Source organism: Gossypium arboreum, chromosome 7, assembly GCF_025698485.1.
Source record: "Gossypium arboreum isolate Shixiya-1 chromosome 7, ASM2569848v2, whole genome shotgun sequence".
Taxonomy (NCBI): Eukaryota; Viridiplantae; Streptophyta; class Magnoliopsida; order Malvales; family Malvaceae; genus Gossypium; species Gossypium arboreum.
In genome coordinates, this window is record NC_069076.1 from 87,864,505 (window position 1) to 87,891,913 (window position 27,409).

Genomic DNA, 27,409 nt, shown 5'->3' on the forward strand with positions numbered 1-27,409 from the left:
AAATGGCCGCAAACAGCAAACCAAAATTGCTAATCGTACAACGGAGCAACCAGTTGTAAGCACTTCCTTTTGGAGAAAGGTGGAGGTAGTGGTGGAGACAACGATAGTAATGGAGGTGGGGAAGCGGAAGATAAAAGGTAAATTTTAAGAATTTGTTATTATATTAATTTTTTAACTGTCATGTCATTCTCTCATAAGAGATTTAACAACAATCTCGATATAAAGGTAAATTTTAAGAATTTGTTATTATATTAATTTTTAACTGTCATGTCATTTTCTCATAAGAGATTTAACAATAATCTCGATTAGTTGAATGACTAAATTTAAAAATAACAATAATTAAGTGACAAAAAAAATAATTGGATGACCAAATTAAAAATTTATAATTGAGTGATAAAAAAGTATTTATCCTAAAATATAAATTCATAATATTTAAGTTTGAATTTTATGAAAGTTCTGTATGTTACGTATGATTTGTGAATTTATTTCCTTTGTTATTATTTAATATTTTAGATTTTTCTTTTTAATATGTATATATTCAATTCTAAGATTTAAGTTTTTTTTTTGATAACGTGACATATTATATATATCTTTACATTTCTTTACATTTAGACATTCTTTTCATATTTTAAAAATGATGAAAAAGAAAAAATGGTCTAATATTTATTCAACGGTACAAAGAATGGCAAGACGTATATATATTTTTAATAAGAAAAGGATGCATAAACACATTAAATAATAAAAGTGTCTAGATTATACCCGTCATGTTAAATAATTAAGTTGAGCTTAAGCTCGAGCTTAAGTTCGAGTTTAAATTTAAATATAAAAATTAATAAACGAATTAAATTAAATTCGAGCTCAAACTTAAAAATAAATTTTTGATCAAACTCGAGCTAAATATCTAATTGAGCTCGACTCAATTACACCTTTAACATCATATTCGGCTTAGACACTCGTTGCAAAGGAGATGTGACTGTAAGCATGTGTTGCAAAAGTAAACTATGTTAAATTATTTGTTTGAATTAAAAAATAATTTAATAATTGAAAATACATATTTGGATATATAGAGATTAAATTCATAAAATAACATAATAGAGGGACCCTCAAACAATTTAGCTCAATATTTAATCTTTGCCCGTTTCAGAAATCAAAATAAAAGCTCCCCCTTTCCCACCTTCTCCAGTGGTAGTAGGTTTTTTAACCTTTTCTCTCATTCGTTTAATCTTTTTTCCCTGAAAATTTTCAGTATAGTTTCTCTAAAATTATCAAATTTTTTTACTTTGAGAAATTTCTCTTCTCGATCTATCCATTTCGAGTAAGTTCAAACGGTTCCAGATCTCTCTCTTTGTTTTTGCTCCATCTCTTTTGGCTGATTGTTTTTTGGGATCTTGCAGGTTTGGGAAAGGAGAGACAAGATAGAGAGAAACAGAAAGTGAGAAATTTGGAATGGCGCATAGAGTAGATCACGAGTACGATTACCTTTTCAAGATTGTGTTGATCGGCGATTCTGGAGTTGGAAAATCGAATATTCTCTCTAGATTCACCAGAAACGAGTTTTGTTTGGACTCAAAATCCACTATTGGCGTCGAGTTCGCTACCAGAACTCTCCAGGTTCTCTTTGATTCATCTTCATATATGTTTATTTTTCATGTCGAAAAATCAATAGTTATCGAAGTTTCTAAATTTTTACCTTATATAATTCTCTTTACCTTTGATACTTTAACGTGTGTTTAAATACTTCTGATCTGATTTATATTTGGAATTTTTGCATGATTAAGTTGACTGCGAGATCTTTTGTTAATTATCTGGATAATTATTAGCATATGAAAAGAAAAAAAATCACTATTATTACTTGACGATTCCGATCCCGTTCTCTTGCACTCTGATTTTAGCTTGGAAGCAATGCAAGGAAAACAAAATGCTCATCGAGGCGTTTTCGAGTTATTTGATTTTACATTGAAAGTTGAAAGCTTATAGGTGATTTCTGTTGATTTTTCCATTTCTATATTTAGAAACAAAAATTCTACAGGTAAATGTTCGAGAGTATGTAAGTAGAAAGGTGGTAAAAAGACATTTCCAATCCCTCTCAATTTTAAAATTGAGTAAATTAGTCCCTTACAAAAAAAAAATTTGGAGCAATTTACTTTTGTCAATTTTGAAAGTGAGCAATTAAGGGTAATTAATCACGGTGCTAATGTCTTTTGTCAATAGTGCATAATTTTGATTGGTATGATAACAAATTTAGCCCCAATATTTACACATTTACAAAAATATTGTAGGTTAAATTTGTTAAATCATGACTAAATTGACAGAATGTGTAAATTATAAGAGCTAAAAATATTATTATATCAGTCATATTTGTGTTAAATTGACAAAAAACATTTAAGTTGTGATTAATTGTTCTTAGTTGCTTGCTTTAGAAATCGATAGGCATTAAATTGCTTTGATTTTTTTGAAGGTGGCCAATTTATTCAATATCAAAATTGAGAGAGAACGGAGAGTTGTTTTTACCTAGGAAGGTTATTATTACTATTATTTCTGTTATTATTATTACTAGTAGTTGGAAGGAGTAGAAGATTTCTATGATAGTGAGAAAACCATTTTCTATCTATGTTGGCATATTATTTTATTAAACTGAAAAAAAAAATCCTTTTGAAAATGAAAAATTAGGTACTTAATCCAAGCTGTTTTTATGCTGTTTTATCCTATTTTCAATATTAGAGAGTACATTGTTGCTTTCAAAAAAGAGGGAGAGAGAGAGAGAGTACATTGTTGTTTTTTGTAGGCCCATGACATAGCTGTGTATTTGATTTTGAAAAAAAATAAAGAGGACAATTTAATAACTTATTGTGTTTGTCAGCCTGTCATATTAAATTTATTAAACCGCATTCGATTCTTTGTTAATCGTTTATGCCACCTAGATTCTTGGTTTTTCCTAAAGTAATTGAATCCAATATCTATTCTACACATTTGATAAAAAGACAATCTATTGTGTTTGTCAGCCTGTCATATAGATTTTTTAAACCTCTTTTGATTCTCTGTTAATTGTTTGTGCCACCTAGATTCTTGGTTTTTCTTAAAGTAATTGAATATGGTTAATTGTCAAGATGATCCTTGGAAATTTTAAAAATAAATTAAGCATACCGTATATAACATTCATTCGAATCTAAATAATTAGATGCAGTCTGGTAGGCTTCTGGTCTGGTTTGTATTTTGCGATTAATTTATTTTCTATTTGATAATATAGGTGGAGGGAAAGACTGTGAAGGCACAGATTTGGGACACGGCAGGTCAGGAGAGATATCGAGCTATAACTAGCGCTTACTACAGAGGAGCTGTTGGTGCACTTCTTGTCTACGACATAACAAAGAGGCAAACCTTTGATAATGTTCAAAGGTGGCTGCGTGAATTGAGGGAACACGCCGATTCTAACATTGTCGTCATGATGGCTGGAAATAAATCTGACCTGAATCATCTTCGAGCTGTTTCTGAGGTGGATGGTCATGGTTTGGCCGAGAAGGAAGGTCTTTCATTTCTCGAGACGTCTGCGCTGGAAGCAACCAACATTGAGAAGGCATTCCAAACTGTATTGACTGAGATCTATCATATCATGTGTAAAAAGGCATTGGCAGCCCAGGAAGCAGCGGCTACCACCAAGCTTCCCGGGCAAGGAACTACCATTAATGTTGCTGATGCATCAGGAAACACCAAGAAAGGATGCTGCTCTACATAAATAAATAAAAAAGGTGATAGGTTATATTTGCTAGCTAGCAGGCCTTATCATTTCTTTATTATTCTTCTTTCTAAACCCCTTGTTTTTTTTCCTTTCTTTTTTCTATTCAAATGTTTAGCTTTGAGAGAGTCTTTTAGATTACTTATTTTTACGAAATTGATTTCATTTTTTTGACAAGTCACTTGTAATAAAAGCGTGTCTCCTTTTATACTTGCTCTCCCTATATTTTTCAAAATGACAAAATCTCCCCGACAATGTATGGCTTATTTAACGTTTTCGGCTGTAAGAAATGAATGGCCCAAATAATAGATCTCTGTGTGAATTCAGCAGCTTCTATTATACCACATATATGTGTGTGATATTATTCCCCAATGTTGTCGGCTGTTTGACCAATACAAAAAATGAGCCATGTGATTTGGTATTGAGCGCACTGTCCTTTGCCCTGGACAAGCTCAGCGTTTCCAAGTCATTAACTCAATGATGTATCATTTAAGCTGAAGAAACTACCAAAAGACTACTCAATTTGTATAGTTATGCGATGAATATTGTATGTTTTTACACAGTAATCACTGATCTCACTGAGTATTTCATTCGAGCTAGTTTCTGGGTCAGCTTTGACATGGCAGGACAATACAAGTTTCCCGACGGTTATAGCCCATACGTGGAGGTCGTGAATGTTTTGGACTCCATCGATACCCTTGATACCACTTTCCAGCATGTCGATATTAATGTCTCCTGGTGTCCTTTCCATCAATATGCTAAAAATCTCTCTCAGCATAGGTAGAGTGGTACTGAGAGCAACGGTAGAGAAGATGAGTGTGCAGAGAAGATCAACAAGCAACCACTTTGGTTTTATCCAAATAACAGCTCCAGTGATCATCACCCCAACGGTTTGAATTAGGTTAGCCACGACATGCAAGTAAGCTCCTTGGAGATTTATGTTCATTATCTTGTTTGTCTTTGGACTACTCGGCACCAAACTAGTCTCCTCTTCTGTGGCTAAATCACTATGATGGTCGTCGTGGTGTCGATGATGAACTGTTCCCCTGCAAGCATGGTGAGTGTGGTCATGACCCAGCCAAAGGACCATAACCAAGTTGATTACAAATCCGAAAGCAGCAACTGCAAACATGAGTCCCCGTTTACTGTTATTCCAATAGGGTCGGAAGCGTGTAAATTATTGTACTAAAAAATCACACAAAGTTCAATTCCCAGGGAAGAGAGGTGGATCACAAGGATCTCTTAAATACCAAGTCTTTCCTTAGTCAGAATATCCCTTCTATAGTAATTTAATAGCACAATTAAATACTACTATTATACCCTCAAATATTGAAAGAAAAATAGGACAAGAAAGAACACAAGAGTTTAACGAGGTTCGGTAAATTATACCTACGTCATCGGGCATTAGCACCAGATGATAACTTTACTATTTCCAAAATATTACAAACAAATAAAATTCCTTAAGAATTCTCAAATGGGAGAAGAGAGAAAACTAAGAGAGAAAGATTGGTTGGGATAGTTGAAATGAAAAATGAGAAGGTCTATTTATAGTTGAAGTTCAGGGACTAACTTGCAAATGGCCTAAAAAATTAGGGACCAAAATTGCAATTATCCCATTCAACTTTTCAACATTCGGTGCAACTTGCTTCACCTTTTTAACAAGTTGCTTCCTACCTTTGTTGACTTTTCAACAATCTCCACCTTGAAGATTTGATTAGAATAATCACATCTTTACACACTTCTTTCAACTCCCCAAATTCGATAAAGTTATCTTTTGTAGTACCTACAAATACGCTCTCGAGCGCCATACACCTGAAGGTGCTCAAATTCTCAGGATGTTAATCAAGTTCAAACAATGATTAAACTTGATTGTTGTTACCACCTTGGTCATCATATCTGCGGGATTATCTGCTGTCGGAATCTTCTGAAGTAGAATTTTTCCTTTTTCAAAGACTTCCCGCACAAAGTGATATCTTACGTCGATATGCTTGGTTCTTGAATGATAGACTTGATTTTTCGCTAAATGAATAGCGCTTTGACTGTCACAATATAGACTAATGTGACTTTGAACAACTCCCAAGTCTTTCAACAATCCATTAAGCCAAATAGCCTCCTTAACAGCTTCTGTAACTGCCATATATTCTGCCTCTGTAGTAGACACAGCTACTATAGACTGTAAGGTAGACTTCCAACTCACTGGGGCTTTAGCAAGAGTAAACAGATATCCCGTAGTTGAACGATGTTTATCTAAATCACCGGCAAATTCGGAATCAACATATCCAACTACAAACTGACCAAGTGCTTCATCCTGTTCAAAAATTAAACCAACATCTACGATTTTTCGAAGATACCGTAGAATCCACTTCACAGCTTGCCAATGTCCTTTTCCAGGATCATGCATATACCTGCTCACAACTCCAACAGCTTGTGAAATGTCAGGCCTCGTACACACCATCGCATACATCAAACTCCCAACTGCATTAGCATATGGGACTTTCGCCATATATTCTCTTTCATCTTCAGTCTTCGGAGATAATTGAGCACTGAGTTTCAAATGAGAAGCAAGTGGGGTACTTACATGTTTTGCGTTTTCATTTACACCAAAACATTGTAATACCTTTTTCAGATATTGCTTCTGATTTAAACAAAGCTTGCCTCTCTGTCTATCTCTACTTATATCCATGCCGAGAATCTTTTTGGCCTCACCTAGATCTTTTATCTCGAACTCTTGATTCAACTGAGCCTTCAACTTATCTATCTCTTTTTGGCTCTTCGAAGCGATTAACATATCATCAACATACAAGAGTAGATAAATGTAATATCCTGATTTTGGGCCTAGTCGGAATAGTGGTTTCGTGACCACAAAATCCGAGATAGAAATAATTATTTTATGATTATTTTAAGGTCTATGATATGATTGCATGATTGTGTGAAAATTTCGTGAAGAAATTTTATGCATAAAGTGCCTACTTTGAAATTAGGGACTAAATTGAATAAATTGCAAAACTTGTGTTCTAGAAGTATTTTGCATAAAATTGAATTAGATTATTAATTAGAGGTCCTTAAAGAGTAATTTTACCAATTTCTAAGTCTATGGACAAAAATTGGACATGGATGGAATTTTTGGAAAGTTTAGTAGTAAGGGCATTTTGGTCATTTAGGGGTAAAATGAATTAAAATACAAAATTAAAAGCCAATTTTGCTCATCTTCAACCCCATGGCCGAATATAGCAAGGAGAAACCATGGCTAGGGTTTTTCAAGCTTCCAAGCTCGATTGTAAGTCCGTTCTAGCCTCGTTTTTAATGATTTTTACGTTTTTAGAGTCCCGGTAGCTCGATTTAGCTTATGCTAGCAATAATTTAACCTAGGGTTTATATTTGGAAAAATACCCATAGGTGAAATTTGTGTATTTTGGTGTTTTATGATAGAATGTGAGGTTTTAAATTATGTTAGACAACTTGTGCTACTCGGTTTTAAGTGAAAACGAGCAAAAGGGCTTAATCGGTAAAAATACCTAATAGTCATAAGTACATGTTAGAGTGAGAATTTGATGTTGCCATAGAAGGAAAAATGATCAGCATGTCATAAAACATAAGAAAATAGGCTGAATTTTAATTTACGAGCTTTGGGGCAAAAGTGTAAATATGCAAAAGTTTAGGGGCAAAATTATAATTTTTCCAAAATATGATTTTGGGTCAATTTGAATAATGTGAGTCCTAATTAGACTATATTTTAAATGATAGAGCAAGGAAAACTGAAATTGGGCTAAAATGGGAAAATACCAAGTGGTGGACGAAATGGTAAAATAGCCATTTTCGCATACGAGGTAAGTTCATATGTAAATGTTGGTAACATAGTTATTATTTTAAATGTTTTAATGTTTTTAAATGATATGATAATTATTATGAAATATTATACTTGTGATAATTGTTTGATAATATGTCAAATTATGTGATATACTTGGAAAATGTGAAATACTACCGAGTATCGTATATCGGCATTCCGTAGAAGATGGTTGAGACACATGATTGGGAAAAAGGTCCGTTGAACCTTAGGAATGGATTAGGATACAAGTGACATGTCACTGGGATATTTGGGCATCCGAACTCGTTGAGTTGAGTCCGAGTTCACTTATGGATGCGAGCGTCCGAACTCGTTGAGTTGAGTCCGAGTTCGTGAGATGTAACTAGGCATCCGAACTCGTTGAGTTGAGTCCGAGTTCACTTATGGATGCGAACGCCCGAGCTCGTTGAGTTGAGTCCGAGTTCACTTATGGGCGGGTTACATGGTAGCTTGGCTACATATGTGGCACTTATGTGCAAACTTTCCATGTATCCGAATTATATTACGATGTGTTCAACGGGTAAAGTTCTACTCAAATGGAGGAATACTCAAGATGAAAGGGACGTATTGGTAAGTGTTGTGAAATGGATACTTTGAACAGGTATGTACTTAACCCTCGGGTTGAAAACTCGATATAACAACAATATGGTAAGATGATAAATGAAAAGGTGATATGAATGTCTTGGTGATGATTATGCAAATGATGTTTTATGTTTGCTTATATGGTTATGTTACTTGCTATTTGCATGTGAGCTTACTAAGCATTTATGCTTACTCCTCCTTTTCATTCCTTGTAGTGTTGACAAGCCAGCTCGAAATCGGAAGCGGTCGGAGGCACGCTCACACTATCCGTATACCATCTTGGCATAATGGCTTGTATATTTTGAGTATGGCATGTATAGCATTATAATCATTTTATATGTATGGTCTTATGATATGGTTATTGAGTGGTATGGAAATAGAAATGCTTGGTAATGATTAGCCATTGGAATGGCTAATCATGATCATATTTGGTATTATGTATGTCAAATTGCTAGCTAATCCATGGAAACCATGAAATAGGTAAAATTTACCATAAAATAGATTCAGACAACAGCAGTGACGTGAGTTTGAAAAATCACTAAAAATAGTAAAAATGGAATTAAATAATTAATAAGTTATGGAATCGAAGCTTGATGAGTCTATTTTCATATGGAATAAGCGAAACAGGTATATGAGCTATATTTTATGAGATGTTTAAATTTTTGTGAAACAGGGCCAGAGCGATTTCTGGATCCCCTGTTCTGACTTTGGAAATTCACCATAAATTTTACAAAGATAATTAGAAGTCATTCTTTATATTTACAGATTCCTTATTGAGTCTAGTTTTATTAGAGACAAACGGCATAGTCATTGAAGCTCTGTACAGGGAGATATCTGATTCGTAATACACAGAGGTCAGAGTAGTTGAACCCTGAAACAGGGGAGACTTTAACTAATAAACTGTACTAATTGGCCCAACCAAAAATTCTAGAAAAAAATTAGTAGATATATATATGAGTCTAGTTTCAGGAAAAATTTACGGAATTGGATTTTGAGTTTCGTAACTCGAGATATGATTTTTAAAGCGACTGTGATGCAGTTAGCCAGCTTGTCTGGAAATTTTAAAATGAATTGTATGAGCTGTTTAATTAATGAATTAAGTCTGTTAACACCTCGTGTTCAACTCCGAAAACGGTATCGGGTATGGGGTGTTACAATAAATGAAAGATCCGTCATGCAACTTCTGCAAATACACACAATTGTCATATTTGCTTCTTGTGTACTTCTGCCTTCTCATAAAGCTATCAAATCGCTTGTACCACTGTCTTGGGGATTGCTTCAATCCATATAGCGATTTGTTCAGCTTACAAACATAATTTCTACCACCAGCATTTGTGTATCCTTCGGGTTGAGTCATATAGATCTCCTCTTCTAACTCACTATGCAAGAAAGCCGTCTTAACATCAAGTTGAGCTAGCTCCAAATTCAACTGTGCTACCAAGGCCAACAAAATTCTAATGGAGGAATGTTTCACAACAGGGGAAAATACATCATTGTAGTCAATTACCTCCTTCTGAGCGTAGCCTTTTGCTACCAATCTTGCCTTGTAGCGAACATCTTTCTTGCTAGGAGATCCATCTTTCTTTGCGAATACCCACTTGCATCCGATTTCCCTTTTACCTTTCGGTAATTACGCCAACTCCCAAGTATTGTTCTTCCGGAGAAACTGCATTTCTTCATCTATGACGCATTTCCATTTATCACTTTCTAAGCTTTGCATTGCTTCTTGATAAGTGATAGGAATATCATCATCAACAATGGTAAGGGCGTAGGCCACCATATCAGTAAATCGAGCAGGTCTACGAATTTCTCTCCGTGGCCTTGCAACTGCAACTGGTTCTGGTGTACTTAACGGTTCTTGGGTGAGAACCTCTTCAACCTCTAATTCCTCCATTGTGGCTGGAGAATTAGACTTATTAACTGGGCAAATCCCCATCTACTCAAACTCCACCTATTTTGGAGTACACTCCACCTGCTGTGGAGTATCGCTTGTCTGAATATCTTCATCTGCTATCTTTTTCAATGTGGTAGATTCATCAAAGCTAACATCTCTGCTACAGATCATTTTCTTTGTGTCTAAGCACTAAAGACGAAATCCCTTCACTCCAGAAGTGATTCCCACAAAGAGAGCTTTTTTTGCCCTCGGATCTAACTTTGACTCCTTCACATGGTAATATGCAGTGGATCCAAACACATGTAAGGAATCATAATCTGTAGCCGATTTTCCAGACCATACCTCCATAGGAGTTTTTTTCTAATGCGATGATGGCAAGCGATTAACAAGATGGCGGTATGTCACACCTCATTTCAAAATTGATTGCCCAACCCAGCATTAGACAACATACATCGAACTTTCTCCAGCAATGATCGATTCATACGCTCTGCCACTCCATTCTGCTGCGATGTATCCCTAACTGTGAAGTGTCGAGCAATACCATACTCTTGGCACACATCGAAGAACGGATCACTTTTATATTCCCCTCCATTGTCCGTCTTAAGCCGCTTGATTTTCTTGCCAGTCTGGTTTTCGATCATAGTTTTACATTTAAGAAAAACTCTAAGCACTTCATCCTTAGTTCTCATGGTATACACCCAAACTCTTCTGGAAAAGTCATCAACAAAAGTAACAAAGTAGTGTTTTCCTCCCAATGAAGGTGTCTTGGAAGGCCCCCGCACATCTGAGTGAACATATTCCAAAATACCTTTTGTATTATGGATAGTAGTACCGAATTTCACTCTCTTTTGCTTTCCCAAAACACAATGCTCGCAAAATTTTTATTTGCAAGCCTTTGCACCTTTCAACAATCCTTGCTTTGCCAGAATTTGCAAGGATTTTTCGCTGGCATGTCCCAACTTCATATGCCACAACTGCATTGAGTCCAATTCTTTGTTACCGGAAGCTGCAGCGACTGCTCCAATAACTGTACTACCTTGGTAGTAATACAAGTTATTTTTCCTGATGCCCTTCAATATCACAAATGCACCAGATGTCACTTTCAAAATCTCATCTCTCATAGTAACAACTGAACCATTGGATTCCAAGGCTCCCAATGGGATGAGATTTTTCTTCAAACTAGGCACATACCGAACATCAGTCAGAACTCTGGTTGATCCATCTTGGTTCTTTAATTGGATTGAACCTATCCCAACAGTTTTACAGGCATTGTCATTGCCCATATAAACAACTCCTCCATTTAGTTCTACTAAATCAGAGAACCACTCCCGATTAGGGGACATATGATAGGTACAACCCGAATCCAATATCCACTCATCTGAATGGAACGACAATGATGATGCAACCAGTGATAGTTCAGAGTCACTGGTATCATGCTTTGCAACACAAGCATCTACAGTAGCTTTTCCCTTATTCTTCAACTTTGGACAATTTTTCTTCCAGTGGCCCTTCTCATGACAAAAGGCAAATTCATCTTTCCCGAGTCTGGACTTTGACTTTGATCTCCCTTTCTGAGTTTTCTTCTGAGTGTATGAACGACCTTGGACTACTAAAGCTTCTGTATCTCTGATTGAGTTTTTCTGTTTGTCTTTCTTTCTCTGTTCATAAGCGTATAAAGCAAAGACAGACTTCGCCGAGATATATCACTCTGTCATGAAGTAGAGTAGTTTCTACGAACTCAAACTCCTCGAAAGTGACCCCAACATCAAAGCCAAATCTTCATCTTTGAATGTCTCATCCAGTATTTAGCAAATCGGTGACTAACGATTAAATTTGGTGATGTGATCATTCATTGTGGTACTGGGACGTAAGTGAAGCGAAGCAGTCTTTTCTTCAAGTGGAGCTTATTTTGACTGTTTTTCTTCAAAAATTTTCTTCAAGTACCACCCACAACTTATTTGCGAAGTCTCCTTTGAAAAAGCATACCTGCTCTCGAGAAAGGCATGATCGAATTGTGCCACATGCCAACCAATTGATCGCCTTCCAATCTTTCTCCATACATCATCTGGTTGCTCTTCATCAATGGCAATGTCTAGACCTGTTGAAAAGGGCATCTAGAACCTTACTTTGCCACATACCAAAATGGCCCGTGCCATCAAAGATCTCCACGGCCAATCTTGCATTTGCAATTGTCGGTCTTGTCCACATGGACGATGTTGAAGCTTCTACACCGACCGTTTTCTCCATAATCTTTCAATATACCTAAGGAAATCTTTTCTGATGTGGAAGATCAGTTTAAATTGCAACCACAGAGCATACTACGATTAACCTTCGGCTCTGATTCCACTTGTTATTCCAATAGGGTCGGAAGCGTGTAAATTATTGTACTAAAAAATCACACAAAGTTCAATTCTCAGGGAAGAGAGGTGGATCACAAGGATCTCTTAAATACTAAGTCTTTCCTTAGTCAGAATATCCCTTCTATAGTAATTTAATAGCACAATTAAATACTACTATTATACCCTCAAATATTGAAAGAAAAATAGGACAAGAAAGAACACAAGAGTTTAACGAGGTTCGGTAAATTATACCTACGTCCTCGGGCACTAACACCAGATGATAACTTTACTATTTCCAAAATATTACAAACAAATAGAATTCCTTAAGAATTCTCAAATGGGAGAAGAGAGAAAACTAAGAGAGAAAGATTGGTTGGGATAGTTGAAATGAAAAATGAGAAGGTCTATTTATAGTTGAAGTTCAGGGACTAACTTGCAAATGGCCTAAAAAATTAGGGACCAAAATTGCAATTATCCTATTCAACTTTTCAACATTCGGTGCAACTTGCTTCACCTTTTTAACAAGTTGCTTCCTACCTTTGTTGACTTTTTAACATTTACCTCATCATTTTCATGGAGAATCCTATCAAGTGCTTCGTATTTTAAGAGAGCAGATATAAGCCGTATGAGTTGCATAGACAAAAGAGCATCAAGGACTTCGAGACGATTGAACCCAAAAGATTGGTAGGATGTCGCCTTCCACGTGGAAGCCCAGACTGTAAATAGAGATATAGAGAATCCAGCCACATTAGTGAGCAAGTGAGTTGCATCTGACATAACTGCAAGGCTGTTGGCTTTCACTTCACCAATAATCTCTACTAATATAATTATAAGATAGAAAAGTATGAGGCCAGAAAGTTTGGTTACTGACTTGTGTCGTTCCTTTGATTCCAAAGCAGTGTTTGGTTGCCTGGAAAAGACACAACCAGAGTAGCATTTCAACTCTGGGGTCATTGAAATCATAGTATTTCCATAAGATACCATTGGCATTTCAATTTCCTTTAATCTTTGAATGGAAACTTCGCCATCTTCCATCTACCCGGTGAACACTAAGCCAAGAATTAAAACATCAGTTTGGAACAAAGCCATAGAATTAGGAGTCTACTAAACCAAATTAACAAACACAAAACCTTTGCCCACAAAAAATCAACACTGAAATGTTCCTACTTAGATGAGCATACAAATCCAATACATGAACCCCAGACACATACAGACACCCAAAGCAAAAAAAAAAAAAAAAAAAAAAATGAAAAAGCAGCAGTGAAGATGAAGAGTTTACCAAGTAACCTAGAGCTGAAAAATAGACAAATAAGAACTTTGAACCGCAATGGAGACTCTTCTTGCTTTTTATGAATTGGGTTTAGGTCAAAGATTATAAAAGGGAAAATAAAAAGGTAATATGAGAATCTCAGCTATGATCAGGTAAACTTTTAAAGCGTAATTATTATGATTTAGTAGTTTCCCTTTTTTTCTTCTTTTTATTGACGAGTTTCATGACAATACATAAATTTCCAAATTTCAAGAGTTTCCAGTTCCAGACAATTGGAACGTCTGCGTTTGGCGACAATGCTTAACATCTCAAGCGCGAAATGGCGATTGAAAAGGATTTTGCTGACCAAACTGTTGCCACATTAAAATAACAAATTAAAATCGAATAATATGTATACCTAACTTAAGGAAGATTTAGGTAAATTAGGATAAGCAAATTTTATTTGATTCGAAAAAATAAAATAAAAATCGAATTTTGAGTTAATCGAATCGAGTTATTTAAATTATTCAAGTTAACTCGTCGAGTTGGCTTGAATTTTATAATTCAAATAACTCAAATAATTTGAATAGTGCAAATAACAGACTGGTATAAATACCTCTTTAGTCCTCATTAATTTTAAAAATGAGCAAACTGATTAAAATTACAAAAAAAATTCAAAATAATTTTTAAATTTTAAAATATTTATAAATATTTCAAAATTTTTATTTTTAAAATTATAATTTTTTAAATTTTAAAGAATATAAAAGAAAGCTAAAATTTTAAAATAATTTTAAAATAATAATTTTAGGAGCTAAATAAGTTAATTAATTATTCAAGATTATCATACTAAAGTATCTTATCATTATTATTTTGCTTTGAAAAAGTTTTCAAAATATATGGTTTCAAATTTATGTACTCTAACATGAAATTAGTTATCTTTGTAATAATATTTTAATTTGACATGTTTAATTTTTTTATTTTAACTCGAATAATTTCACTCGATTCAACTCGACTCGAATTTCATTTCACTCGAGTTAGGATGGTAAAATAAGATTCGTCAACTCAATTAACTCAAATTACACACACATGAAATGAGAAGGAACTCACCAAAAAATGCAACAAGTTCAAACAGCAGGACTCTTGCTCTTATCATGAGAACCTTCAAGTGCGTCTTGAGCTATAATATAAATAGTTACACTTATCAGACTGTTTACAAGAAAACTAAACAAACTTGCAAGTAACATTATCACAAAACCCAGATTCAAGAAGTTTCCTTCTTTACGCTCAAAATTGACACTAAAGCGTGCAGCTCAAAGTTCACGTAAATAACCATGAAAATAACCTAAGGTTCATTAATATTTACCAGATGATAAAATAATGAAAGAGTTGGTTGAGTATAGTGAACCCAAATCTTCAAGCAGGTCTTTGATCTTAGACTTTTTCGAGAGAAAAGTGCAGAGAAAGTTTGAGAAGAAAGTGAGCGCAAGAGAAAACATAAAAACTTGCTCAAGAAGCTAATACCAACTTTATACAGATAGACACAAAAACTAGATTTAGTGGATATATCTGATTATCCTACTAGCCTCCTCAATTCTTGTGACTAAAAATTTTCTCTCTCATTATAAATGCAAGTCTTATCGGAACTTAGTTCTATTCTAACGAATTTTCATTTGTCTAACTAAACTGTTCAATCAAAATAATAAAGTAATAATATAGTGATCGGTTCTTTCGAACTAAAGGCTTAACACATTCGTCAAATAGTTGGGGTGGCATATACTCTATAGGGGAGTTCATCAAACCACCAAGCTTGGTCAATACAGACTTTGTCCAAAGACGTACTCACAAACTTACATACTTAGTCACAATTAATACCTTATCCACTCAGAACTTATTCAAAACACCATACTTTGACAAATAGTATTCGAACACTAGGATTACGTCAAGTGGGATGTTACACATAGAATCTAAGGATTCAAAGAAAGATTAAAAAAAAAGAATTGAGAATTAAAAACTGAGTTGAAAAGAATGAAATTTGGAGGGGTTTATATAGAAAAAAATATGGTTGTTGGGTATTATAGTCGTGGGAATTGTGACTGTTGGGAGAATAGTTACCGTTAGCCTAAAAATGTGCTCTATACAATGCATTTTCTTTTCTCTCTCCAAAAACAATATATATAGTATACATTCTCAAATTTTAATTTTCTTCAGCATCTTCTTATAAATCAGCTTACAATTTTACGATGTTATTGGAACTTTCAGGAAAGTTTCAAATAGTATGGAAAGAGTATGCTTTGGATAATATTCTACATAAATAATTAAATATTTAATTATTGTTTCTGTTCTAATTAATAGATCATATGCCTTATAAATCCATTTTCTTTTTCTTTTCTTGCAATTTAGTGTATAAATCAAATTAATATAATTCATAATGTACTTTTTATTATTTAAAAGTAACTTTAATGTATATGTTATTTATTCTACTTATTATCAAGGTATCATATAAATTTTAAAATTTGATTCACGATTTTGCATTTTGTATATTAAATTATATTTTATTTAATATGCATGTATGCATTATATTAGTTTAGACTTATTAGTAGTAGTTATTATTTATTTTTGTTAAATACATCTCATATATTTATAAATAAATAATATTTAAATTTTAAAAGCAATTTTCAAAACATATTTTTGTAAATTTTGAAAATTTTAAACAACTTTTGAAGACATAATAATTTTTTAAAAAACATTTTTAAAAGAAAGTTTTAAAACGTGTTCTAAAAATACATTTATAATGGAAAAAATTAAAATATTGGTTACACTAATTTAAAACAAATTGTAAAAACTTAACATTGGTTATACTAATATTATTACAATTTTGTTTTAAATTAAACGGAGCGGTGGTTAAAATTTTTGTTACACATCCTTTTGACACAAGTTCGAATCGTATTACCTCCTTACTCTACATGTAATACTATTATTAACTGTATATATATTTTATTTCATAAATAGCCTTAAAAATTAATATGTATTTTTTAATATATATATATATATTATTTTAATATTTTAATATGCCATCATAATACACTTATTAACTCCTTAACCTTATTTATAGAGTCTAAAAACTCTATTGAAAATAATTGGTTACCACTCGATTTCTAGCTAAGAAAAACAAAAGCTTTTGGCTCATAATATGAATTATTTTGTATAGAGAATAAATTAAGTCGAAAATGATGCAGAAAGTTGCAAATAAAGAATCATTGACTTCTCAGGTTTTCTTATTTCCCACTGCCACTACTTCAAAGGAATTATGCTTTTCGTGTAAGAAACTCTCAATGAGTAACGAGTGATTTTGACTCATCCATTTCACAAAAACTATGAAATGTAACTATTACTGAGGTTAACATACTATACCCCGCACACTCTGCTTGTCATCATATCTGTATATGTATCTCATATTTGAAATAAAGATTCGATGTCATTGTTGTTCAGTGTAGTGCGGTCAACTCTATTACTTCTAAGCAAAATGCAAACCAAAATGTTAATTAAGAGAAAAGATAAAATTTCTTGTATGTTCTCTTTGATTCGTTTATACCTTTTATTTATAAGTTTTCTTATTAATTTTTAATTTTTTTTTATTTTTTATTTAGCATCTCAACGACTTAGTCAATAGCTGCTTACAATCAAGTCAAAATCGCAACGGCTAATTGATGTGTTTTTAACATCTAAAGGCTTACTTGGATGCTTTTTTTCATGAAATTTTATTGAATTTTTAAAGAAAATTATAAGGATTTTCTAACCCTTAAACTTTTTAAATTAATATTAGATAAACAATATATAAAATATTTTTAATAAAAAAAAGAGAGTGTTTAATCATTGTAAATAACTCAAATGAAAGAAGTTACATTTTATAATACTTTTACTCTCCTTAATTGACTCACACTATAAAAGAGAGCGCTTTCAAGTTATTCAATACAACTTAACAAGTTTAGAAGTTTAAAATGGCTTTACACTTTTCAAAAGGTATTAAAATTTATAATATTTGATATTAATATTTTATAATTAATATAATAATATTAAATTAGATTTTATATAAAAAATAAAATTAGTTATAAATGAGTTCTTTTGGATATTAATATTTTACATATTTTAAAATTAAAATTTAAAACTTATTATTAATATAATAATATTAGATTTGATTAAAGTTAATTTTTATATAAAATAAAATTATTTAAATGAGTTCTTCTTTATGAAGGATAAGTCATTTTCAATAAAAAAAATGATTTAATTTTTCGTTGACTAAGCTATTTTTCATGAAACAAATATTGAAAAATATAGAAAATATTTTTTGTAAATCATTTTCTATGAAACAAACACATGTTATGAGTTTGGAACTTCCTAGGAAATTGAATCTTTGTGATGAAGAGTATATATGTAATTATGTATGATGTTTTAAAACTAGATAATTTTTGGTGAATCGGAAAAAGGAAGCATTTCAATATCTTTCTACAAATCAAACAAGTGTCTGATTTCAAAGTAGTGAATGATATTAAATAAGAACAAAGTGACAAAAGAGTATATCTAAACCGAGGAAAGATGAAAATGGTGTAGTGCAAGTTTATTTAGCTAGTAATAACAACGGAGATTGAGGAGGGGAAGCCTTTGACCCTTCGCCTTCAGTGAGCCAATTAAGGATGGGGACATTATCTTTCGTTGGTTGTTTTGCGTTTTTACTGCTTGCTGATGTCTTGTTATTTTCACTATCCAAGGAGCGGAAATACTACATCTCCCAGAAGTTTTACATAAAATGGAAAGAAAATTGGAAAGATGAAAAGTGAAGGGTGGACAAATAAAAGATAGAAAATATTATATTTCTTTAAAGTTGAAAAAAATGAAAAGAATAATTAAATTCTCTTTTGATTTATTATTTGGTAGAGTTGGAAAATGAAAAGAAAGAAAATAAAATATTTAAAAAATTCATAACTTTGAACTAAAATACACATTTCTCGCATTTTCTCTTCTCTCATCTTTTTAATTTAGAAAATGATATCTCTTTTATTTTCTTTTCTCTTACTTTTTTTCTCAACCAAACACACTTAAAATTTATTTTCTTTTCACTTTTTCGCTCACTCCTCCCATCCCAACCTGGCTCTTGTAATTCAACAATTGCAACCTTTATGTATGTATGAATGCGTTTGCTTAGTTTGCCTCCTCTCTTTTTATTCCTTCTATGTATCTATGTATCTCTATCGAAATCATTAATTAATGAAATGATGTTGCTTTTTATTAAATAAATAAACATAATAAAAATATGTATCTTATTTAATTGAATTATTTGATTCAATTAATCTAATCAAAGCCATTTAAACTAATAAATTTAAAAAATTAGTTTTACTAATAATTGAATTATTTGATTATATAATTCAGTAACTTTTTGAACATTTATCAATTTATTAAAAATAAATTTATCTAACAATTATATAAGTTAAGAAAATAACAAAAAAAATCCTTATCCTATTAGTAAGAAAAGAAAAAAATACTACATCCATTAATCATTAAACTATGAGTAAATTTTTGTTTTAGTTACTTAACTTGAAAAAAGATTATAATTTAATTATTAAATTATTCGAGAGTTTTCATTGAAACCACTAAACTATTCAAAATTTTTCATTTGAGTCACTAGGATGTCAAGGTTTTTTTTAACGTTCCGCTAGTGAGCTCCAATCAACAATTCGGTAATTGGTACGGTGGATCAATACTTATCGACGAGTAGAAGAATATACCTTAGATTCAAGTCGATCTGACGGTCAAGTCGGAGGTTGAAGAAAAAGGTTATTTGAATTTTAATTTGTTGATTTGTGACGTCCAAATTATTCATGAAAAAGAATCTAAACTATAGAAGAGAATGAGAAAAAGAGCTTTCAAGTGGTTTAGATAATACGAATAATGAAATCTCTATAATATTGTTTTAATAACCCAATAATTTGAATAGAAATTTTGAATAATTTAATAATTAAATTGTAATTTTATTAATCGAGTGATCAAACCTAAAATTTATCTATAGTTTAATGACTACCTTTAAGAAAAAGAAAGAAAGGGCGTTTTGAAATTTTATCACAAAACAAATGCTTTTTCAAAGGCTTAATATAAAGAAAATGGAAAAGAGCGGACTTATCGACTCCGGCGAAAATTTGATTCGTAGATATAAAAATATAGGTTTCTCCGCCACATCGGAGTTGCAGTCACCACTCGCCACCGTCTTTATTTTAAAAATAAATATTTTAATATTTTTAATCATTTTTTATTTTTATATATAGTAATGTTACTTTTATCCCCCACACCCAAAAAAATATTAATTAATTAAAAAGGAAGGAAAAGAAAAGAAAAGTCAGGCCACATTGTTCTCCGCCTCTTTCTTTTCAAAGAATCCCCGAAGGGAAAACTCAGTTCAAAAAACCCAGAAGAGAAAAGCAAAGAATTAGGCCTTTTTTTGGGGGGGAGAGATTTCTATCATTTGCTCGAATTATGGGATCTGCTTCGATTGACCCTGTTCTTTTGGATGATATAATATGTCGTTTATTGGAGTTTAAGCAAGCGAGGCCCGGGAAGCAAGTGCAGCTAATGGAAGGAGAGATCCGTCAGCTTTGCACCGTTGCAAGAGAAATCTTTCTTCAACAGCCTAATCTTCTTGAACTTGAAGCTCCCATCAAGATCTGTGGTACGACTTTGTCACTTTTTCTTTTCCTGGTTCGTTTGAATTTGAAAAATGATGGAAATTCATTTCTTGGGTCTTTGGATTTTTAGTTTTTGGCTTTGGGTGTTTAAATTTTGATTGTTCGAGGGAAAGTTTGAAAACTTAGAAGAATCGTTTTTCCTTTTTTTTTTCTTTTTTTCTTTTTAGGAATTTGATTGGATAATGGAAAAGTTGAATTTTTTTGGATTGATTGTTTTTGAATGATGTATATCCATAGCTATAGGAGCTGCATTGAGGATTTTGCCTAAATTGCATTAATTTAAAATTTATGTTTATGTCTTCGTTCTTGGTATGGTTGGTTTCGTATCCAGATTCTTTTGTTTGAAATTGTGGTTTATAATGGATTGCAAATGAGGTTGAATATGTACTTTATTAGCTATGGATTAACTCTGCTACGCATATCATCTCAATTAGTTGACATTGATGGTCTATTTGAAATTCTAACCGTCTTGATTAATTGCTTCTTTTAGATTTTCATAGCTTTTTAATGCTTGTGGGGTTAGGGCTGGGGCTACAATCTGGATAGAAGGATGCTTTAAACTGGGTAGTTGCTTCTATTTATCTTACTTGATGATGCCGTGGCTGTTGGCTGGAAAGTCTCCGAGGTGGAGAAAAGTCAGCTATTGCTGATGATGGACGGTATATATATATTGATAATCACTTTTCTTGGGAGGGTTTGAGGAGATTGTTACAAAGATTTATTCGACAAACATGATATTTTGTGGATTTTATCAATTTGATTAGATGATTAAATTGATGAGCTGAATGTCCTTTTTAGGACTGAATAAATTAATATATGCCCTTTACATGAGTTAAAATAAGTACTTGCAAGTAAACATCTTATTTGATACCTTTTCTTTTTACAATTTTTATGTTTTGAAGATTGTCAAGTCTATGCAATAATGGGAATATCCACCTTGAAAGCTTCGTTCTGTTGCATTTCATTTCTCTATGTTATACGCATGGGGCTTTTATGATGGCTTCTATAGAAAAATTGATATTGGGTGCCCGATTAACTAACCTCAAAGTTCTTATATATTGAAAGCTAAATAAGATTTTTATAAAAATCAATGGTGAGGAATCCTTTATACTGTTGTGACGGATTCTGGTATAAGTACATGTAGGACTAAATGACTGCTAATCTTTTTTATTTCAATCCTAACTTTAGAAGGATACTACTACGAACTGATGAAGTAATACTTGTTTGTATTACTTGATGGTTCCAATCATGAAGAGATAAGGCTAAGTAGCCTAAAGAAATATTGGAAATATGCTGTCTATTAGTTCCTCATATTGTAACTGTTTAGAGTTGTAGTTGAACTAACTTCACTTTCAATTTATGTCAAGGTGGCACCCATTTCAAAATGGTAAAGTGAAGAAACATAGAATACAAGCTTGATATACTGCTACTTTGAACATCAATTCTGGAAATATTTCTTCCTAATTCTGACAGTTGGTTTTAGCTTTCTAACAATCAGTTTTTTTTTTTCAGGGGACATTCATGGGCAGTATGCTGATCTTCTGCGGCTTTTTGAATATGGGGGTTTTCCTCCCAAAGCTAATTATTTATTCCTTGGGGACTATGTTGATCGTGGCAAGCAGAGTCTAGAAACAATATGCCTTTTGCTAGCCTATAAGATTAAATATCCTGAGAACTTCTTTCTTTTGAGAGGGAATCATGAATGTGCTTCTATTAATCGGATTTATGGATTTTATGATGAATGCAAACGAAGGTTCAATGTGAGACTTTGGAAAACCTTTACTGATTGTTTTAACTGTCTTCCAGTGGCTGCTCTAATAGATGACAAAATATTGTGCATGCATGGTGGCCTTTCTCCTGATCTAACAAATTTGGATCAAATTAGGAGTATAACCCGACCAACTGATGTTCCCGATTCTGGTTTGCTTTGTGATTTACTTTGGTCAGATCCTGGTAGGGATATCAAAGGCTGGGGCATGAATGATCGAGGAGTCTCATTCACCTATGGCCCAGATAGAGTCTCTGACTTCTTAATGAAAAATGACATGGACCTTGTTTGCCGTGCCCATCAGGTTAGGGATATTTACTTTTTCTTCCTTTATACGTCTGAGTGTAAGCTAAGTAGCTGACCCTAATACTTTGTTCAGGTTGTTGAAGATGGATATGAATTTTTCGCTGACAGACAGCTTGTTACTATATTTTCTGCTCCCAACTATTGTGGTGAATTTGACAATGCTGGTGCAATGATGAGTGTCGATGAAAGCCTAATGTGTTCATTCCAAATTCTTAAGCCTGCAGATAAAAGGTCCAGGTTCATTTGAGGGACACGATGATTGCTGTCTCTGTTCCTACGAAGAATTGCTGATGTAAGTTGAATCTATCACTTTCTTCCTCTTTAAAACTTTAGTTAGTGTTATGAGAAGAAACTCGACAGTCAACATTGAAGTAAGTGAGATAATTCAGTGACGAAGCATAAGAGTCCCTATCTCAGTAAAGAAAAGCTTTAGTTCACCCTAGTACAGAAAATATCATTGTTTGTAGCATAACTCGTTTCTGTTTTACTTAATGTTCATCTCTTTGCCCCTATTTTGTAAGGACCAATCTGTTGCAGTCATGCAACGATTTTCAGGAGTACCTTGGTTCAGAAACAGTTTATATAGTATCGGCATACTGGAGTCCTTATAACTAATTATATCTGCTCATCTTATTGTTTTAGCAAGTAAATAGTTACATACCTGAAGTTCTCCATGTTCCTTTGGGTAATTTCTTAACATTATTATGTAATTCTACTCAAGAAGAACTTGCTAGCAGTGACATGGATCACCTAGGTGACAGATAAATATGCTTACAAGTGGCATATTTTGATTTTGTCATCAGCTATCATTTCTTGTGTTTATACATATATGTGTTTTTATGGGAATTCTCGTGGAATACCATATACATAGGTTGTTTGTCAGCATATAGTATATCTTTAACAAGCTTGGAATATTTAGTTGAAACTATTCATTTGTCCCATATGTAATGACTTTTGTGATCACCGGCTATAATACTCGCAAGAAAGACCTACGTATTTCGAAGATATGATCCCTCTAAATGCATGAAAAAAAATTCGGGAGAAAATTAAATATGCTCATGTTGAATACTCACATCATGAGTCTGAACATAGTTCATTACTTGTAAACTTTTCATTGTCTTTGTAATTTGTGTACCTAATTTATACCCTTTTGTGTATGCTGATATTGACATATTTCTTGCAGTCCCACTTGTGATTTAAGAAGAAACCACTTGAAAGATTAGGTTGTGTTGGTGTTGGAGCTCCATGAAGATCTGACCATTTACTCCCTCATGTTAAGGGTACAGGTTATCTGTTTAAAACTATTTATAACCGTATTAAATCAAAAGACAAGACGTGATTGACATATGGCCCCTTTGATTTTTTATTTTCCCTTCTTTTATCAGACGTGAAATCTATTGCCATCAACATTCTATAACAGCTAAAATTTTGGTCTCTTTTTTTCCCCGGCTTATTTTGAACAAAAATTGTGCCAATTCGGTTTAATTTAATGTCACCAAATGAAACCTTTAATCGATGCCTCGCACTTTGCAGCAAGTGACGAAGCAAACCATGTTCTTAAGAATGGGTCAGATGACGTCGTTTCAATCCATTTGAATATTATTAAGTGTTAAACCGGAAGCCCGGTTACTAAATGGTAAAAGTTCATTCATTACTTAAAAAATAAAAAAAAAAAAATCATACACTATGCTTGGTTGGGGCCAATTTCGGGTCAATTCCGAGGGGAATGGCTATTCAGCCATTGAATGCTCGGCTAAATAGGCTTTAAGCCCGTGTTACACATGCTCCCTATTCTTAACTATACCAATGCCAACCATTTCTTTCATTTTCTCAATTTCAACCTACATTATTTTTGCAAAGGATGGAGAGAGACTCTCTAACTATGCTTTAAGTTTTGACAAGGTTGATAGTGGTGGTGACGGTGACATGCTGAAGACTAGAAAATAGAAGATGATTCCTTCATTAGAAGAGAAAAGAAAAATATCAAATGAGATTAAAATAATTTTAAATTTATATCTATCGATACTTTCCACCTATATTAACTTGAGTGAGTATTTGATATACTAGTAGTTTACTCTTTTTTTTTATTCCACAAACAATCTTAAAAAGTTGACACATTACTTTTTTAAGATGTATTTATTAATAATTTACTATAACATTATAGGACACTTGTCAATCCCTAATTGTTCTTGTGAATTGAACTGTTATTAACTTTCATTAAAATGTTTTTATTAATTTATTCTTATATTTTTATAAACTATGTTTAATTCTTTATATAAATATTTAATACAACAATAATCAAAATACTATTTATTTAGTTTGAGGATAATAATGTTATCTTATACTTATTCTTTACTTATTTATTAATATCATATTAAAATATTATAAATTCAAATTATATAATATATATTAGTATCCTATTTCATTCTAGAGAATCAAACTTGTGATTGATACTTTATCAAATTTTTAGAAGAAAACTATTTAATATTATGTATATCAAATAATTATATAATTATATCATTTAATTTTATATACATTAAAATATACATAAATTGTTTTAATTATTTATTTCGTTAAAATAAAAAATAAAAAAATAATTTTGTTGGATTTTTTTTTCCTTTTTCTTCCTCCTCTCTCTCCCCATGTGTTTTTCTTTCTTCTTCCTCTCCCCAGTAAAAGGAACTAAAATATGGCCTGATTTAAATAATTGATTGCTCTGGCTTAGTACCTCTGGATGAAGCAACCTGTCTCCGTGAAAAGATGGAGCATGGTGCACCTGCGACGTTGATTAGTCTCAATGGATGAAATTCCATGCACCAATCACCAGCCATCATCATAAGTTGTAAGATTCACACCTGAAAGTGATACAGATAGATGGGAGAGCAGGGATTCCAACTCCCAACAGCGACAACTACTAACTTCGAATATAAACCGTTAAAACAAATATGAAAATTACCATGAAACAAGAAAAGGAAAGGTAAATGTCAATCCAAAAATTATTATGGCAGCATGTTCAAATTTAGAAACATGGTTAATCAATTGTTAACCTAATCGAGTTCCAGTAAAGGCATCAAACGATAAACAGAAACGACATCGTCTACCAAGGTTTCCTTCAGTTTAAGTATGTTGCATGATTCGCATACATTTTAAATATACGAATGCTTGCTTCATTGCATTTGATTTTATTTTACTCTCATATACAAAATCATTATTTGGCCCCATAGATATTACTATAAGACGCCTCATTTTCTACCTTCATATAAACAACATATTGAAACAAAACGTGGAGAAGAGAGGAGGAAGATGATAAATAATAAAAAAAACCTGGTAAGAGGGAGAGAGAAGGAAGAAAAAGAAAAGTATATATATATATTGCACATTTCTCATTGGCTAAGGGAGATTGTTAATGCAGCAAATGTTTAGCCTAAAAGTGTAATGGAATTATAGATAAGGTTTCAAAAAGTCGGTTCGGTTAATAATTAAATTAAACTAGTATTAATCGATACTTTTAGTTAGTTGAACTGAAATTTTTTTAAAAAAAGTTTAACTGAACCGAAATATTTCTGTTAATTCTATCGGTTAACGAATTAACTGAAATTTATGTATTTTTATTTTTTGGTTAAAACAAATATAAAACATTTAAAAAAATTAACTTCCATTGAAAAGCACATTTAACTACTGAATTTAACTTCAAAAAGCTTGTCAAAACATAATTAACATACAACAGAAAATTTAACTGCAGAACAATGTTAATCACTTGCCAGTTCTAGAAAAATGATTATTACCACTATGAAATCTTAAGACTTAACAAAACTTGCTTATACCTAGAATTTATAATGGTCAACAATCTTCAGAATTAAAGTCATAATCAATCAACTCTTTCTACAAAGCATGAACAAGTTCAACCAAATTAAACAATGCATCCAACTAAAAAGAAACCAAACCAAAGCAAAATGGCCTAATTGAATGCCAATTTTCACTTCTGCAATCATATGGCACTTTCCAAAAGCAAGGTTCTTTAAGTGAAAGTTCTCCCATCCCCTACATTCTAGAGCATCACCGCATTTTCACGCATAATCTAGAAAACCAAATAGAAATTTAAAGTTCTCCCTATTAAACTCTAGAAATTCAAAAAAATAAAAAATCCTCTACATTTTTTGAAACTTATCTCAACTTTGAAGTAAAATGCCCAGCTATATTAAACTCTATCAACCAAAATCCTTGACACACTTCCTTTACTTCCTCGAAAACCAAATAGAAAATCAATGTAACTGAAAAACACATTCAAACACTCATTTCCAGTCAAAGAATGAAGCTAAGGAAACAGAAAAAAGAAGAAGTAAATAGACAGAAAATGTCTTCTAAAAAAACAAACCTCTTCTTTAACAAAGGGAAGGTATGCGATTAGGGATTTTGTGAGTTGCTGAGTTATTTTCAGTTTTTTTAGGAATTTTAGTTTTTTATTAAATTATTTATTTAATATAAATTAAATTTATAATTAAATTAATTATTTGGATTGAGTTGGGATAGGAGGGGTAGGTGTTGGGGCCTAAGTGGGATGTGGGTTGCTAATATATATTATATATTATATATATTGTTTATTTTGGTTAGTTTGATTAAATATCTTATTTCGAATCGAATTATTTGAAAATCAAATTTTTAAAAAAAAGTCATTAATTGACTTTTGGTTGAATTAGATTGGTTAATTAATCGATTAATCGAATTAGATCAGTTTGATCGATTAATTCAATTTTAACCAAAATTTGAACGCTCCTAATCATAGGCATCACTATTGATTTTTTTATTAAAGTTTTGGGGTCAATTTTTCATTTAAACTTTGAATTGTAAATTTAGTCCTTATATTTCAATTTTTTCATTTTTAGTTTTATACTTTTTCGAATTTTGAAATTTTAATAATGACGAAATGATAGCTATTAATTCATTAACTTATGCTACTTCCAAA

The 27,409-nt window shown here is 32.3% G+C and overlaps 3 protein-coding genes and 1 long non-coding RNA gene across 5 annotated transcripts; 2 read left to right on the forward strand and 2 right to left on the reverse strand.

The window, feature by feature from the left end:
- The first annotated feature begins 1,092 nt into the window (after positions 1 to 1,092).
- On the forward strand, positions 1,093 to 3,943 carry LOC108466668 (ras-related protein Rab11C). 2 transcript variants are annotated; one of them, XM_017767141.2, is made up of 3 exons: positions 1,093 to 1,188; positions 1,395 to 1,611; positions 3,248 to 3,943. In XM_017767141.2, exons 2-3 carry the CDS (start codon positions 1,447 to 1,449, stop codon positions 3,731 to 3,733), a joined length of 651 nt encoding a protein of 216 aa, XP_017622630.1. In that variant the 5' UTR covers positions 1,093 to 1,188; positions 1,395 to 1,446; the 3' UTR covers positions 3,734 to 3,943. The 2 variants fall into 2 exon arrangements, with proteins under 2 accessions (XP_017622630.1, XP_017622566.1); XM_017767077.2 differs by having other exon boundaries at positions 1,110 to 1,315.
- A 247-nt stretch (positions 3,944 to 4,190) lies between these two features.
- On the reverse strand, positions 4,191 to 13,427 carry LOC108477181 (metal tolerance protein B-like). Its single transcript, XM_017779653.2, has 2 exons — positions 12,947 to 13,427; positions 4,191 to 4,873 (listed from the first exon to the last, which is right to left on the reverse strand). The coding sequence occupies exons 1-2, from the start codon at positions 13,425 to 13,427 to the stop codon at positions 4,248 to 4,250; spliced, it is 1,107 nt and encodes a 368-aa protein (XP_017635142.1). The 3' UTR covers positions 4,191 to 4,247.
- Positions 13,428 to 19,785: 6,358 nt separating this feature from the next.
- On the forward strand, positions 19,786 to 23,872 carry LOC108459241 (serine/threonine-protein phosphatase PP1). The gene is made up of 4 exons (XM_017758590.2): positions 19,786 to 20,356; positions 21,885 to 22,444; positions 22,520 to 22,738; positions 23,630 to 23,872. Exons 1-3 carry the CDS (start codon positions 20,164 to 20,166, stop codon positions 22,691 to 22,693), a joined length of 927 nt encoding a protein of 308 aa, XP_017614079.1. The 5' UTR covers positions 19,786 to 20,163; the 3' UTR covers positions 22,694 to 22,738; positions 23,630 to 23,872.
- A 1,118-nt stretch (positions 23,873 to 24,990) lies between these two features.
- On the reverse strand, positions 24,991 to 26,882 carry LOC128295568 (uncharacterized). Its single transcript, XR_008286093.1, has 2 exons — positions 26,822 to 26,882; positions 24,991 to 25,301 (listed from the first exon to the last, which is right to left on the reverse strand). It is a non-coding gene; the product is annotated as an uncharacterized LOC128295568 (long non-coding RNA).
- Positions 26,883 to 27,409: the final 527 nt, after the last annotated feature.